The 12,341-nt window shown below is 53.1% G+C and overlaps 1 protein-coding gene across 2 annotated transcripts in view; it reads right to left on the bottom strand.

The window, feature by feature from the left end:
• Window positions 1-12,341, bottom strand: part of PTK7 (protein tyrosine kinase 7 (inactive)) — a 63,904-nt gene that overhangs the window by 11,907 nt on the left and 39,656 nt on the right. For both annotated transcript variants that reach the window (XM_040473565.1, XM_040473564.1), the window contains exons 6-17: window positions 11,565-11,713; window positions 11,050-11,316; window positions 8,700-8,833; window positions 8,430-8,565; window positions 8,150-8,269; window positions 6,524-6,673; window positions 6,258-6,408; window positions 6,032-6,159; window positions 4,608-4,811; window positions 3,708-3,863; window positions 2,845-3,077; window positions 1,801-1,881 (exon numbers count right to left, since the gene is read on the bottom strand). In XM_040473565.1, the coding sequence (XP_040329499.1) occupies window positions 1,801-1,881; window positions 2,845-3,077; window positions 3,708-3,863; window positions 4,608-4,811; window positions 6,032-6,159; window positions 6,258-6,408; window positions 6,524-6,673; window positions 8,150-8,269; window positions 8,430-8,565; window positions 8,700-8,833; window positions 11,050-11,316; window positions 11,565-11,713 (1,909 nt within the window). The remainder of the gene's footprint in view (window positions 1-1,800; window positions 1,882-2,844; window positions 3,078-3,707; window positions 3,864-4,607; window positions 4,812-6,031; window positions 6,160-6,257; window positions 6,409-6,523; window positions 6,674-8,149; window positions 8,270-8,429; window positions 8,566-8,699; window positions 8,834-11,049; window positions 11,317-11,564; window positions 11,714-12,341) is intronic.

Genomic DNA, 12,341 nt, shown 5'->3' with positions numbered 1-12,341 from the left:
GAATTTGCTGGAGAGCCTGTTTGAAAAATGCAGGTCCTCAGACCCCATCCTCAGATATTCCTATTCTTTCAGTCTGAGGTATGGTCAAGAAACCTACAATTTTTATTTTACGCAAAACCCATCTCCCATACGACGCAGAATATTGTCCTTGAAGAGTGTGGAACCCAACTTATTAAAGCTCTCCATCACATTTAAGATGCTAGGGAGGAAAAGTGGGGGACAGATCTTTAGCACAGGCTGTGAGGACTTTCAACCAAAGAGAGTCCCTCAGGTCATGTGACAGAGGTAATTGACTTCCTGTCCGCTTGCCTACATCCCTATCCCAAACAAACCTACCTGACTCCCCTCTTTCCTGAAGCCATTCCCTTCCTGCCATTCAACTACTTCCTCTCCTTGAGAACTGAACTCAAGTTACTTTTCTACCAGGAAACCTTCTTTGTTAACCACACCGTCTGTCCACCTAAAGGATGCATGTCTTCGATGTCTCTTAATTTATGTCTATCATTCACTTCCCATGTAGTACCTGAAGTCTGTAAGGCACATGCCATATTCATTTTCCCAAGCTCCCTTACTAGATCCTAAATGCCCCAAGGACGCCTGGCAGTTTCAATTTTGCAGCCCCAAGGGCCCTTAGGGCCATGACTGGCTCAGTAAAGACTCATTGGCTCCTTGCATGTCCTGATTTGTGAACTCTGGGGCCCTGACATCCTACTTAGGCGGAATAGCACATCCTGTCCTGTGGCTTTCCATCTACAGCCACTGGAGACAGTTCCTGCAGCTTGAGAGGTGGAGACAGGGGCCTGGTATCAGGAGGTCAGCTCTGGGTGACCTGGGGCCAGGTCACTTGTCCTATGTGGGCCTCGGCAAATTATGAGGAAGCCAGCCTGAAGGGTGCAGAGCCACTTCCCCAGGGGTGGCCAGGGTCCCATTCCCCTTACAGATCAACCAGCCATACCTTTCTTTCCTGCCCCTGAATCTGTGACCTGGGTCAACCTCCAAGGCAAGGAATGGTCACCTGGGAGGGAGGGCCCTAGCAGTCACTGCCTACCTGCCCTGCACTGTGACTGGTTTATGAGGTGACTTTGCCATCAGCTTAGTAGCAGAATGCCCAGTCCCAGGGAAGGAGGCGGATCCATTTCAGAGGGGAAGGAAGGAGGCTGTGGGCAGGAAGAGCTGGGCCACAGAAGGTATCAAGGTATCATCTGAGGAGGGCAGGGGGCAGTAGGCAAGCTTTCCCTGCTTCACTGTTTCAAGCCAGGTCTGCTCCACCATGGGGCCCCAGCCAGGGATCTGTGCCCGGAAGGCAGGAAGAGAACCGGAAGGAAAGGCTGGGAGCCCACAACCCAAGTGAGAGCGAGAGTGTGAAACCACAGGGAGTGAAACACGGGCAGCCCTTTCACAGAAGAGACTTCCACACTCAGAGGCTGATGAAACACTCTCGGGGCCACACCCTGCCCTGCCTGTCCCCTTTGCGGCTCCTCCAGCTCAGTGTTCACTGCAGGGGGCAGACATACTGCTCCAGCAGCAAGGGCCAAGAGCAGCCCTTCGAGATGAAGGCACCACAGCAACACACAGGCATTTGGTGGCCATGTGATCTGGGACAAGTCACTTAACCTCTCCAAGCCCCAGGTTCTTTATCTACAAAATGACATCTGTTTCAGAGGACAGTTGTGATCACAGAGATAACACATGTAAAGTCCCGCCTGGTCCACAGGGAGCATTCCGTCAATGGCACCTCTGTTATGATGACTGCCCATGATGCTGGCCCACCCTTGGGGACCTCTCCCGCCCTGTCCTCACCTTCTGCTTAGTGCTGAGGGGCTGTGACTTCAGTTTTTCATCCTTGCTCTGGGAAATCCTCAGGAATTGTTTGAGGTCTCCCTGAGGAAAAAGCCAAGCATCGCTGTCAGGTCAGAGGCCAACTATTATCTCCAACGCATCAAACCAAGCAGGTGCTCACAGAGTGCCTACCTGTGCAGGTGAGAAGCCCTGACCTGAACCTCCACCCCCACTCCCTTGCAGGAAGTCCAGTGGGAATTTAAAAATATATAGAAAATGGCTCTTAGAAGCTCTCTCAGTCAGAAAGACTGGGGGACTGCCATTCCTACCCTCAGGGGAGCTGCAAACAGGCGGGTGACAAAGCCCCTGCCCTCAGGGAGCCTCACAGACCTGAGAGGGAACCCCTGTCCCCCAGGGGGTTATTATCTGATAAACATAGGGAGGAGGGAAGGAACAGCAGCAGCAGAAACATCCATAAAGTACTCATAAGCAGCTGCCAATGGAAAGAGAATTGCTCCTCCCCTTCCTGTGAGCTGGGCGAGGGTGTGACAAGCAGCAGCTTGAGGACCAAGGGAATAAGGCTTAGATCGGTCGGGGGGGGGGGGGGGGGAGGGATGCACAGTAAGAGGCATAATGGGACATGGCAACTAAGGTGGGGAGAGAAGGCTGGCAACTGGGCTCACACTGGTGCCCCAGATGGTACGGGATGCCAGGAAGGAAAACCAGTCCTGCTAAGTTTATTCCTAAAGGGTCATGAGCCCTGGAGAGAAGGAAAAAAGACAAACCAAAGAAAACCCAAGTCAAGTAAGAAAGCCTGGAATGCATCCATGTGGTGCACAGAGGGAGAAGCTGGGAAGAGCTGGGGACCAGACCCCCAGGCACGGGGCTGGAGGACAGGAAAGATGGACAGGCAGGTGTCAGAGAGCTGGCAGGGACCGGAGGCTGAGTGTCTCAAGGAGGCAAGGGCAGGCAGACGGAGACCAGGTGAGAGGAGGCTCCCGTGGTGCCCCACCCCCCGCCAGAGCCCTAGACTCCCAGGTCCCCTCCCCCCGCAGCCCAGCGTACCAGGTCCACGTACTCCAGCACCATGTAGTGGGGTTCGGCCTCCCGGCACAGCCCCAGGAGCCGCACCACGTTGGCGTGGTTCAGCTTCCCAAACATCTCGAACTCCCTCCGGAAGTCCAGCTGCTGCTGCTCGTCCCGGCTCTGCAGGCTCTTCACAAGCACCAGGGTCTCCGCCACCCCCTCCTCCAAGCCCTGGGCCTTGGCCAGGAACACCTCTCCAAACTCACTTTTCCCTGTGGGTGCAGGTCCGAATCCATCAGCTGCTTTCGCCCAAGCAGAGGAGCCTCTGACTTGGGGAGGTGCCTTGCCTCTCACAGAGGGAAGCCTTTGCTGTGCCCCACCTGGCTGGATGGGGCGCTGGCCCTACTTGTGCCGCGTGACCCTGAGCAAACCCCTCCCTACCTCACGCTGGGCTTCACAGTCTCCAATGAGACTGTGTAAAATGTGTAAAATGAAGGGTGGAATTCATAACCAGCATTTTCCAAAGGAAGGCTCATCTGAGAATTTTAGGTGGCTCTTGATAAACAGGTCAACAGGTACATGTTTTAATGTACACTCAGAAAAAATTTAACTCCCACAGATCTGTAATTTCTCACATTTTCTCCTAGAACAAAACTAACTCCTGTTAAGTTTTGTTTTGTTTTAAATCAGTTAATCTAAAGGAAACGTCAGGTAATTAATGTACAGGAATGACCACAACTGTGGACGTGAGGCACGTACAGGCACTGGGGACACACTGCACTTATCTCCCCTGTGCCTCTCGCCCCCTGCTCCAATGTCCTAAGTTTTAGGGACTTCAGAGCCGCCAGCCCTAACCTAACCTCAAGACAGAAGCAAGGATAGTTGTGACCAAGGCAACGCACCCAGTGTGGTGATGGGCTGTAGGCTCGTCCTCGGGAAGTGCATCTTATCACTGGTGCTATGGCGTTTGTTGGTGGCCGCAGGGCCAGAGCCCAAGCTAGTCAAGGCCACTTCCTCTTGGATCTCCGCTGAGGGCTGCCCATTCTGCAAAGGCCCACCTGAGGAGAAGGAGCATGGTGGGGTGGGGCGGGGGGGCAGGGGGAGGGGGTATCAGGATGAGACCACTCTGGCCACCATGGGGACCTCACTCCTCTCCCCCAAACCTCCACTTCCGTCAGAGTGGGTCCAATCATGGTGTCCCACACAAAAAGGCCAGTCCAACTGATGAACTAACTGATGGGGAAGGGGCGAGCAGGCATCCCTTAAATCATAACCACGTGTTGAGGCAGCTGATCACAACCTCAGAAACAGAACAAAGGGTACAAGTCTCATCTGAACCACTGGTCCCTGGACACTATGTTGACAGAAGCGTTTTTGCTTTCGTAGGGCCTCCTCCGTGCAAAGCCCTAAACAGGCACAAAGGGGAAATCAGAATGAGGGAGCCCCAGGCCCTGCTCCTGAACACCTAAACTGATGGGGGAAACCCAGAAGGGAAACAGACAGACTGGGAGACAGGATGTGCAACAGAAACATGAATGCGTATACTAATTGCATCTGCGGTTTAGTAGTGCACGGAGAAGGCAGGGAAACACAGAAGCTGGCCCGGAAGCTCCAGTGAGGAAGTCTTGAGCCAGGTTGCTCAGACACCGCGGCCCTGGGAATGGGCCAACTCCAGGCTTCCAGCTAGGGGTGGGGCAGCTTGGCTAGGACCCAGGCTGCCCAGCGCTGCAGCTCTCTCTGTGGCCGCAGGAGGGCGCTCAGCACCTGCACCCTGGCACCACCTCCACACCACCGCCCCTCACCATTGAGGCACTCCATCTCGGGCTCCTCGCCCTCAGGCTGCTTCTGAAGGCGCTTGGCCTTGCAACGCTTCTTGCAGTAGAACATGAGACCCAGCACGGCAATGATGTAGGCCACAGCAGCGCCCACGGACAGCCCAATGGTCTGGATCATCTTGTACGGGGGAGGGCTGCCCAGGCCCTCTGACTCCTCCAGCACCGGCTTGTCTGAGAGACACAAAGAAGGGTCTGGGCAGGGGCCTGTGAAGCAAACCCGGCCCTACTTCTCGACTAGCCCTTCCCCACCCTACGCAGAGACAACCTGATGACCTCGATGGTCTGGCCAAACCAGAAAACCAGGAGGGGTCACCACTGTCACTGGCTTTAACCAGGGCTGGGTCCTTGGGCCCTACCAAGGTCATAAAGAGTTCTGAAGGACATGAGGCCAGTGATTCCCAAGCTGGTGTGCATCTGAACATGAGGCTAGGAACACACATTAAAAAAAACATATCTGTCAAGATGTCAACACAAACCTGCACTATTGCGAATAAGCTTCCTACGTGACTTGACATCTTGAGCCAGGCCCTGAAGAGCAGCATTTGGGAATTTCTAGTTTGAGACACTGCCTGACACAGAGCAAGTTCTTAAAGAAATGTGTTTGTGGAAAGGATCTTCTATTCCAGTGAAAGAGAAGCCAGGAATCGTTAGGGAAACTGAGGGAGAGAGGGCTGTGGGGGAGACGATGCAAGATCCCCTGACTCCTGCCTCACACCTAATGTTTCTACCAAAGGGCCTTATCACTTCACTATTTCCCATGTAAGTTCCACAGAATACTTTGTCTAGAAAAACAGTTCTGCTGCTAAACCACAAAAGTTTAAGAACTTCTTGTTGAAACCACTCTCATCTTACAGATACAGAAACAAGCCCCTAGAGAGGAAGTAACACCTCTAAGGGCATAGAGCTGGTTAGCAGGAGAGGCCAGATCTGAACCCCAAGAGTTCCTGACTCTAGGCAGAACCTTTTACCTGACACATCATCCTCTCTGGGCCTCCAGAGCAAAGGAACCCTTTCCTGCTGTCCCCTGGCCTGTTCCCCTCCCTGCCCACCCAGATATACGTGCGGCTGCTGCAGGAGACCTGGGAAGAAGCATTTTAGGACAAGAGTACCACCCCCATGCCTCTCCCCAAGTTGCGTGTGTGTGCACGCACACACACACATACACAAACACGCAAACACCAGCTGCGGCATGTGAAATCAACAACGGCCCAGCTCTAAGCAAGGAAGCTGACACTATGCCATGGCATGGTGGAGGGGACACCACTGAATCCCAGCCCCCAACACAAAAATGGTTTAAGTGTCTTCCATATACAGGGGATGACAATGAAAATAAAGAGAAAGAAGTCTGGCCCCACAACTTCCTGTGCAGGACATCCCTCCCCAGCACATACCCACAACATAGAGGGGAGCCTCCGTGTGTTTGATGTTGCAGCTGTTGCCTGCGATGCAGGTGTAGCGGCCTGAGTCCTCAGGGGCCACGTCATGGATCACCAGGGAGCCATTCTGGAAGATGTGCATTCTGCCAGGAGAGAAGCCACAGCACTGCACACCTCGCCAGCTCCTGGGCAGACCGGCCGCAGGAGAGGTGCAGTAGGTAGGGGAGGGAGACGGCCCTACCTAGGTCCCAGCTTGGTGGGATCCAGGATGCGGTCTTTGCCCTTCCACTGGATGAGTGGCTTGGGGTCTCCTTGGGCCTCACACCGTAGCAGGGCTGTGTGGCCCTGGTACACAGTCGTGCGCTCTGGTTCCACCTTGAAGGTGATGAAAACTAGATGGGAAGAGCCCAAAAAGGTGTAGGGAGCAGTGAGCAATGGGGCTGGTGGGGTGTGGGCTGCCCCATGGGGCCTGCCAGTCCCAGTCCCAGGGCCCTGCCACGGTCGCACCTGCCACAGTAAGCTGGACATGGGCACGGATCTGGCCCTGCAGCCCATTGGAGGCGATGCAAGTGTAGTTGCCGGCGTCATCACGGGTCACCCTGGAGAAGTGCAAGGTGCCTGCATTGTCTGTCACCCACTCCGGGAGGCTGCTTCCATCTGCAACAAAGGGAAAATCACAGGCTTGGCCAGAGTCACGTGGGTGACTGGCAATGCGCTCAAAATCATGCCATTGCTCCTGACTACCCACAAAGTCCAAACTCCTGAACCAGGCGTTGGGAAGCCCCCGTTACTTACTCCTTCCCCAATTTTTCAGTGCTACCTCCTTCCACTGCCCTATACAACATTTCACTTTTGCAAAATTGACTTCTGATTGGGCCCCAACTCTGCCCTGTTCTCATCCTCACTGCTTGCCATTTCTCACTCCTAGAACCCTTTCCTGCTCTTTGCCACCATCCAGGCTTCAGATCCACTTAGAGCCCCACTTCCCACAGAAAGCTTCCACCAGACCACCTGAGCAGGGAGAGCCCACTTCCTCTTCGAAAGCTACAGTCTTACCCTCTCATTCACACTACTCATGGAGATGTAAAAGCTGGTCCAGACCTTTGACAGTTTAACAATCCATGGTAAGGGCTGCAAAAATGTGCATACCCTTTTATACGTAATTATTCCATTTCTGGGAATCTCTCCCAAAGGAAATAAACCCAAATCCAGAAAAAACTTTGGCTTAAAGATGTTTATTGCAGCAATAAAAAGAGAGAGAGCGAAAGCAGACAGAGAAGGAGAGAGGGGAAGAGGGAGGATGGTTAACAACCCAAATCTCCAATGTTTAGGGAATATTTAAGTAAATTACAGTGATTCCAATCATCAGAATATTATTACAATCATCAAAACCAATGTTTATGTATATAAGTATGTGGAAATGCTTGATAACATTAAGTAAAAAAGGGTATAAAATTACATAATTAAGTGGGTCTTCTTTTTCTATAGTGAGCAAAACTTACTCATGTAAGTTTAATAAGTGAAAATTATATGTTTAATAAAATTGCTATGTACAAACAGAAAGATACACATAGAAAAAGAAAGGGGAACATACCCAAAGATTATGGATGATGGGATCCTGCATTTTTCCTCCCAAATTTTTTTTCTTTTCTTTTTTTTTTTGTTTTTGTTTTTTAGAGAGAATGCATGTGGGGGAGGGGCAGAAGGAGAGGAAGAGAGAGAATCTTAAGTGGGCTCCACGTTAGGCACAGAGCCCAACATGGGGCTTGATCCTACAACTTTGAGATCATGACCTGAGCTAAAATCAAGAGTCAGATGCTTAAATGACTGAACCACCCAGGCACCCCCCACTCTGAAATTTTCTAAAGGGACCCTTGTCTTGTTACTTTTATGCCCCAAAGTAACACAAAGTCTCACTTTTGAAAGTGAGAAGGAGGACTTGTCTAAGGCCATAACCCGACCTCGGGTGTGTCTGGCTCCTTTCTTCCTAACTGGCCTAAAATTGGTCCCACTTTTCTGGTTTTTCCCACAATGCCTGGCACGGTGCTGGGTTCTCGGCTGGTCCTCAGACATGCACACATCTGACAGTAGGCTGTCCTACCTGCCCCCACCCCATGCCCACCTGGTACCCACCTGCCCGTATCCATTTAATAGTGGGCTTTTCTCGGCCTGTGGCTGAGCAGGGCACCGTGGCCTCCTTGTCAAACTCCATGCACTGCTGCGGCCGGGGTGGCGGTGTGAACTTGAGTTTTTCTGTGTCAGTAGAGGGAGGGTGGGTGAGTGGAAAGAGTTGGAACTGAGGCAGCTGGAGAGGCCAGGGCAGGCCTGAAGATCCGAGCCCCTGCTGCTCCTTCCTTCCCCTTTGCTCTCCTGCCCACTGGGCCAGGAGCTCTCTTCACTCACGTGCACTCACCCAGCACTTGCACACGGGCTTGGGCCTCGACGCTGCCGGCTGGGGTGCTGCTCACACAGCGGTACCACGTTCCATCGTACACCTCCACGCTGTTGATACGCAGGGTCCCGTTCTTGGAGACTTCGAACCGCGAGTCCTGCGGCACGCATTATGTGACTATGACTCTGCCCACGGCCCCACAAGCGTCTCCCCGAGGGCAGTTTCAGGGGAAGGAGTGCTAGCCAGGTGACCACAGTGCCCTCTCCCACCAGCAGCAAACCGCGTTCTCACCTCTGAGATGAGCATCTGGTTTCTATACCAGACGACTGTGGGTTTTGGTGTGGCCTGGGTCAGGCAATGCAAATACCCTGGCTTGCCCTCCTCCAGCTGGCTGTCTTGGGGCTTCTTTAGCCATGTGGGCACAGCTAGAGGTACAAGGAAAAAACAGAAGACCAGTTAACATGTTTGCACAACCAAAGGATCCAATCCTTGAAAACTCTAATAGCACACTCAACCCTGAGCTCAGAAGCCCACCTGCTCTGGTGAAAACTGCATCAACTACTCCTTAGGGAAGGTCTATGGGCAGCACCTTTTGAACATCGTCTTAGTTAACAGTCACAATAAATCCCCTCAGTATGTATTCCTATACCCATTTGACAGCTGAAAAGACAGAGGTTTAAAGAAGTAACAGTGATGTGCTAATACCTGATAGAGATAGGATTCAAATCCCTGGTCTACAGGACTCCAACACCCTTGCTCTTTTTATTACACTGGAACACTCCAAGTCCTGGTCCTCGGATCCCTGGTGTGTTCTAAATTTTTCTTAATGTTTATTTATTTTTCAGAGAGAGACAGAGACAGAGAACAAGCAGGGGAGGGGAAGAGAGAGAGGGAGACACAGAATCCGAAGCAGGCTCCAGGCTCTGAGCTGTCAGCACAGAGCCCGATGCGGGGCTCAAACCCACAGACTGCGAGATCATGACCTGAGCCAAAGTGGGACGCTTAACTCTCTGAGTTACCCAGGTGCCCCCCTGGTCTGTTTTAGCCATACTTGTCCCCTGAATGATCTCAGCCAATCTGTGGCCTTCAATGCCATATGAGCTGATGATTCCCAAACCTGTACCTTGACTCCTGACCTCCCCCCATACAAGCTTCAGACTTGCAAATCCAACTGCCTACTGCCATCTCTGACTGGATATCCAACAAGCCTCTTGGGTTTTCTATGTACAAAAGTGAACAAATCATTTCCCCCAGAACCTGCTCATCCCAGTTTCCCCTGTCTTGGTCAACATTGCCACTATGCAGCCAACAGTAGAAGCCAAAACCTAGCCTTGACTTCCCTCTCCACAGCCTCCCGTCACATCCATTCTACACAAACCCTATCGACTTTGGCTCCAGAAACTCCTGAATTTGACCATCTCTCTCACTTCCACTGCTACCACTTCTGTTCCAGGCCCTTCAACACTGCCCCTGGATGATTACACTCATCCACTAACTGGGCTCCCTGTTTTGTCTCCTGCCCCTAACATTCTGGTATTCTCAGAACAGCTAGAGTGATTTTTTGAGAATGTCACGCTCCGACTCAAAACCCTATAAGGACTTCCTGTCTGACTTGTGGCAGACTGTTTGCAAAGATGACTGTAAACAGTTCTTCCATCCCTTGCTTCTTTGTAATGTGTTGCTGCCACTTTCCCCACCAAGAGCCAGTCTAGGGGCGCCTGGGTAGCTCAGCTGGTTGAGCGTCCAACTTTTTATTTCAGCTCAGGTCATGATCTCACGGTTTTGTGGGTTCAAGCCCCGCGTGGGCTCTGCACTGACAGAGCAGAGCCTGCCTGGGATTCTCTCTCTCTCTCCCTCTCTCTCTCTCTGCCCCCCTTGATTGCACTGTCTCTCTCAAAATAAATAAGTAAACTTAAAAAAGAGAGAGAGAGAGAGACAGTCTATTTCTCTACTGCCTAGAGTCTATGTGGCCGGTGACTTGCCTGGCCCAACACAGAACACGGTGGAAGAAACACTGAGCAACTGCTAAGCTGATGCCTTGAGAAGTCTTCCAGGTTCCACTACTGGCCTCTTGAACCCCAGCCACCATGTGAAGAGGCTGGAGCTGGACTGCTGGAGCCGCCACGGGGGAGACAACCAAGGCACTCTGGTAGATATATCCTCCGTCAACTTCAAAACATGCGAATGAAGCCACCGGGGACCAGCCAGCCACCAGCCAACCTATCAGCTGACTGCAAGTACATCTGATCTTTCTGACCACCTTGTAGGGTAAGTAGTGGGTTATCAATCCCATTTTGTGGATGAGGAGCCTGAGCCCTGGCAAAGCAGGTGGCTTGCTACCCATCGCTGCTCTGTGCACCGGGGAAAGAGTGGGACCTGGGTCTCTAGACTCCCAATCCTTTGCTCCTCCTTTCCAGCCCAAGGGTTGTTTTTTTGTGTGGGCTGTCACCCCGACTTCTGTGCCTGGCTCTCCACTGTCACCTCCCAGCAGCCAACGGAATCCCAAGCAAGCAAGGTCCAGAGTTGAGAGGGCCACAGGTGAGCACCAGGGAAGCCTCTGTACATCGCACCCAGAGAGCAAGGCCTCAGGGGACCTGGGCTCCCCTCCACCTCGCCTCACCCCTCAGGGCAAAATGCTCACTGGCCACAGTGATGTTGACATCCTGTCGCCGCTGCCCGGCCAGGTTGGCTGCGTGGCAGGTGTAGACACCAGCATCACTCTCCATGGTACTGGCAAACACCAGCTCATGGCCCTCCTGGAAGACCCTGCCACGGGTGGGTAGCCGGACTCCTGCATGCTCCCACCACACACTGGGCTCTGGCAGACCCTGGGGGGGCAAGCAGGCCACACGCTCCTCGCTGCCAGCTGTGAACACCCGTGGCTCAAATGGTGGCATGTCTTCAATCTCTGCAGGGATGGGAGCAGGAGGCAAACAACCCGATTACTGTGGGTCTCAGGGTACCTCATGTGGTCCCAGGGCAAGCTTTTGGCCCTTTCCAGCTCAAACCCTCCCCTAAAACACTGCGTCTCCTCTTCCTGCCCCCAGCATCCTCTTTCTCTCTCTGCACTCTGGGTGGAATCAGGAGCCTAAATCTCTACATGCCAACGAGGTTGAAGGCGGCCCCCACCTCAGCACCCTAGACCCGGGGACCTACCTGCCAGGTGAAGCGTGGCCTCAAGGACGACAGGAGGGCCCCTCTGCCCCTGGCCAATGCAGCGGTAGACCCCTGCGTTGCGGGGCCGGACCTGGGTCAGCAGCAGGGACCCGTTGGCAAACACCGTGGCTCTGCGGAGGTGTGGGGGACTACAAAGAGGAGAGAATGCTATTTGGAAGAAGTGGCCCCATAGGCATCCTTCTGGAAGGGAATGAGATGGAACCCCATGCTGCAATGGTCAGAGATGTAGGAAGGAATCAGCCAGGAAGAGGACAGGGATAAGGAAGCCAACATGTTACACCGCTCTGCATGTGTGTGTGTGTGTGTGTGTGTGTGTGTACGTGTGTGTACACGTGCATGCGTGCACTCACGTGTGTGTGTGGGTGTGCTCCACCTACAGGAGACTCAGCTCTCCGGGTGGCAAGGTGAGCAACAGTGTCAGTGAGAGACAGTGAGTCATCAACAGCATGCACCTGGAGAGACAGAGGCCCACCTCCCCGCAGGGTTAAGACAAGCCTGCCACTAGGGCACCCAGCACGAGTAGTCAGAAGCCCCTGGGCCACACCAGATCAAAACTACTGATGATTTCCTCAGGGCTGAAGCTAGGTGGGATCCAAGCCCCTCACCTAGGACCACAGCCACACTCGGCACTGCAAAGGTGCTCTCCGCTCTCATAGTGCCTGGGTAAGGACAAAAGTCCACATAAAGGAGCTGGACCTTCCAGCATATTCTGGAAGTGACTGCTTCCTCCAAAAAGTGCATGTGTGTGTGTGTGTT

This window comes from Herpailurus yagouaroundi, unplaced genomic scaffold, assembly GCF_014898765.1.
Source record: "Herpailurus yagouaroundi ecotype Mexico unplaced genomic scaffold, PumYag 139, whole genome shotgun sequence".
Taxonomy (NCBI): domain Eukaryota; kingdom Metazoa; phylum Chordata; class Mammalia; order Carnivora; family Felidae; genus Herpailurus; species Herpailurus yagouaroundi.
The sequence above is the reverse complement of the archived record's forward strand: the minus strand, read 5'-3'. Positions and strand labels throughout refer to the sequence as shown.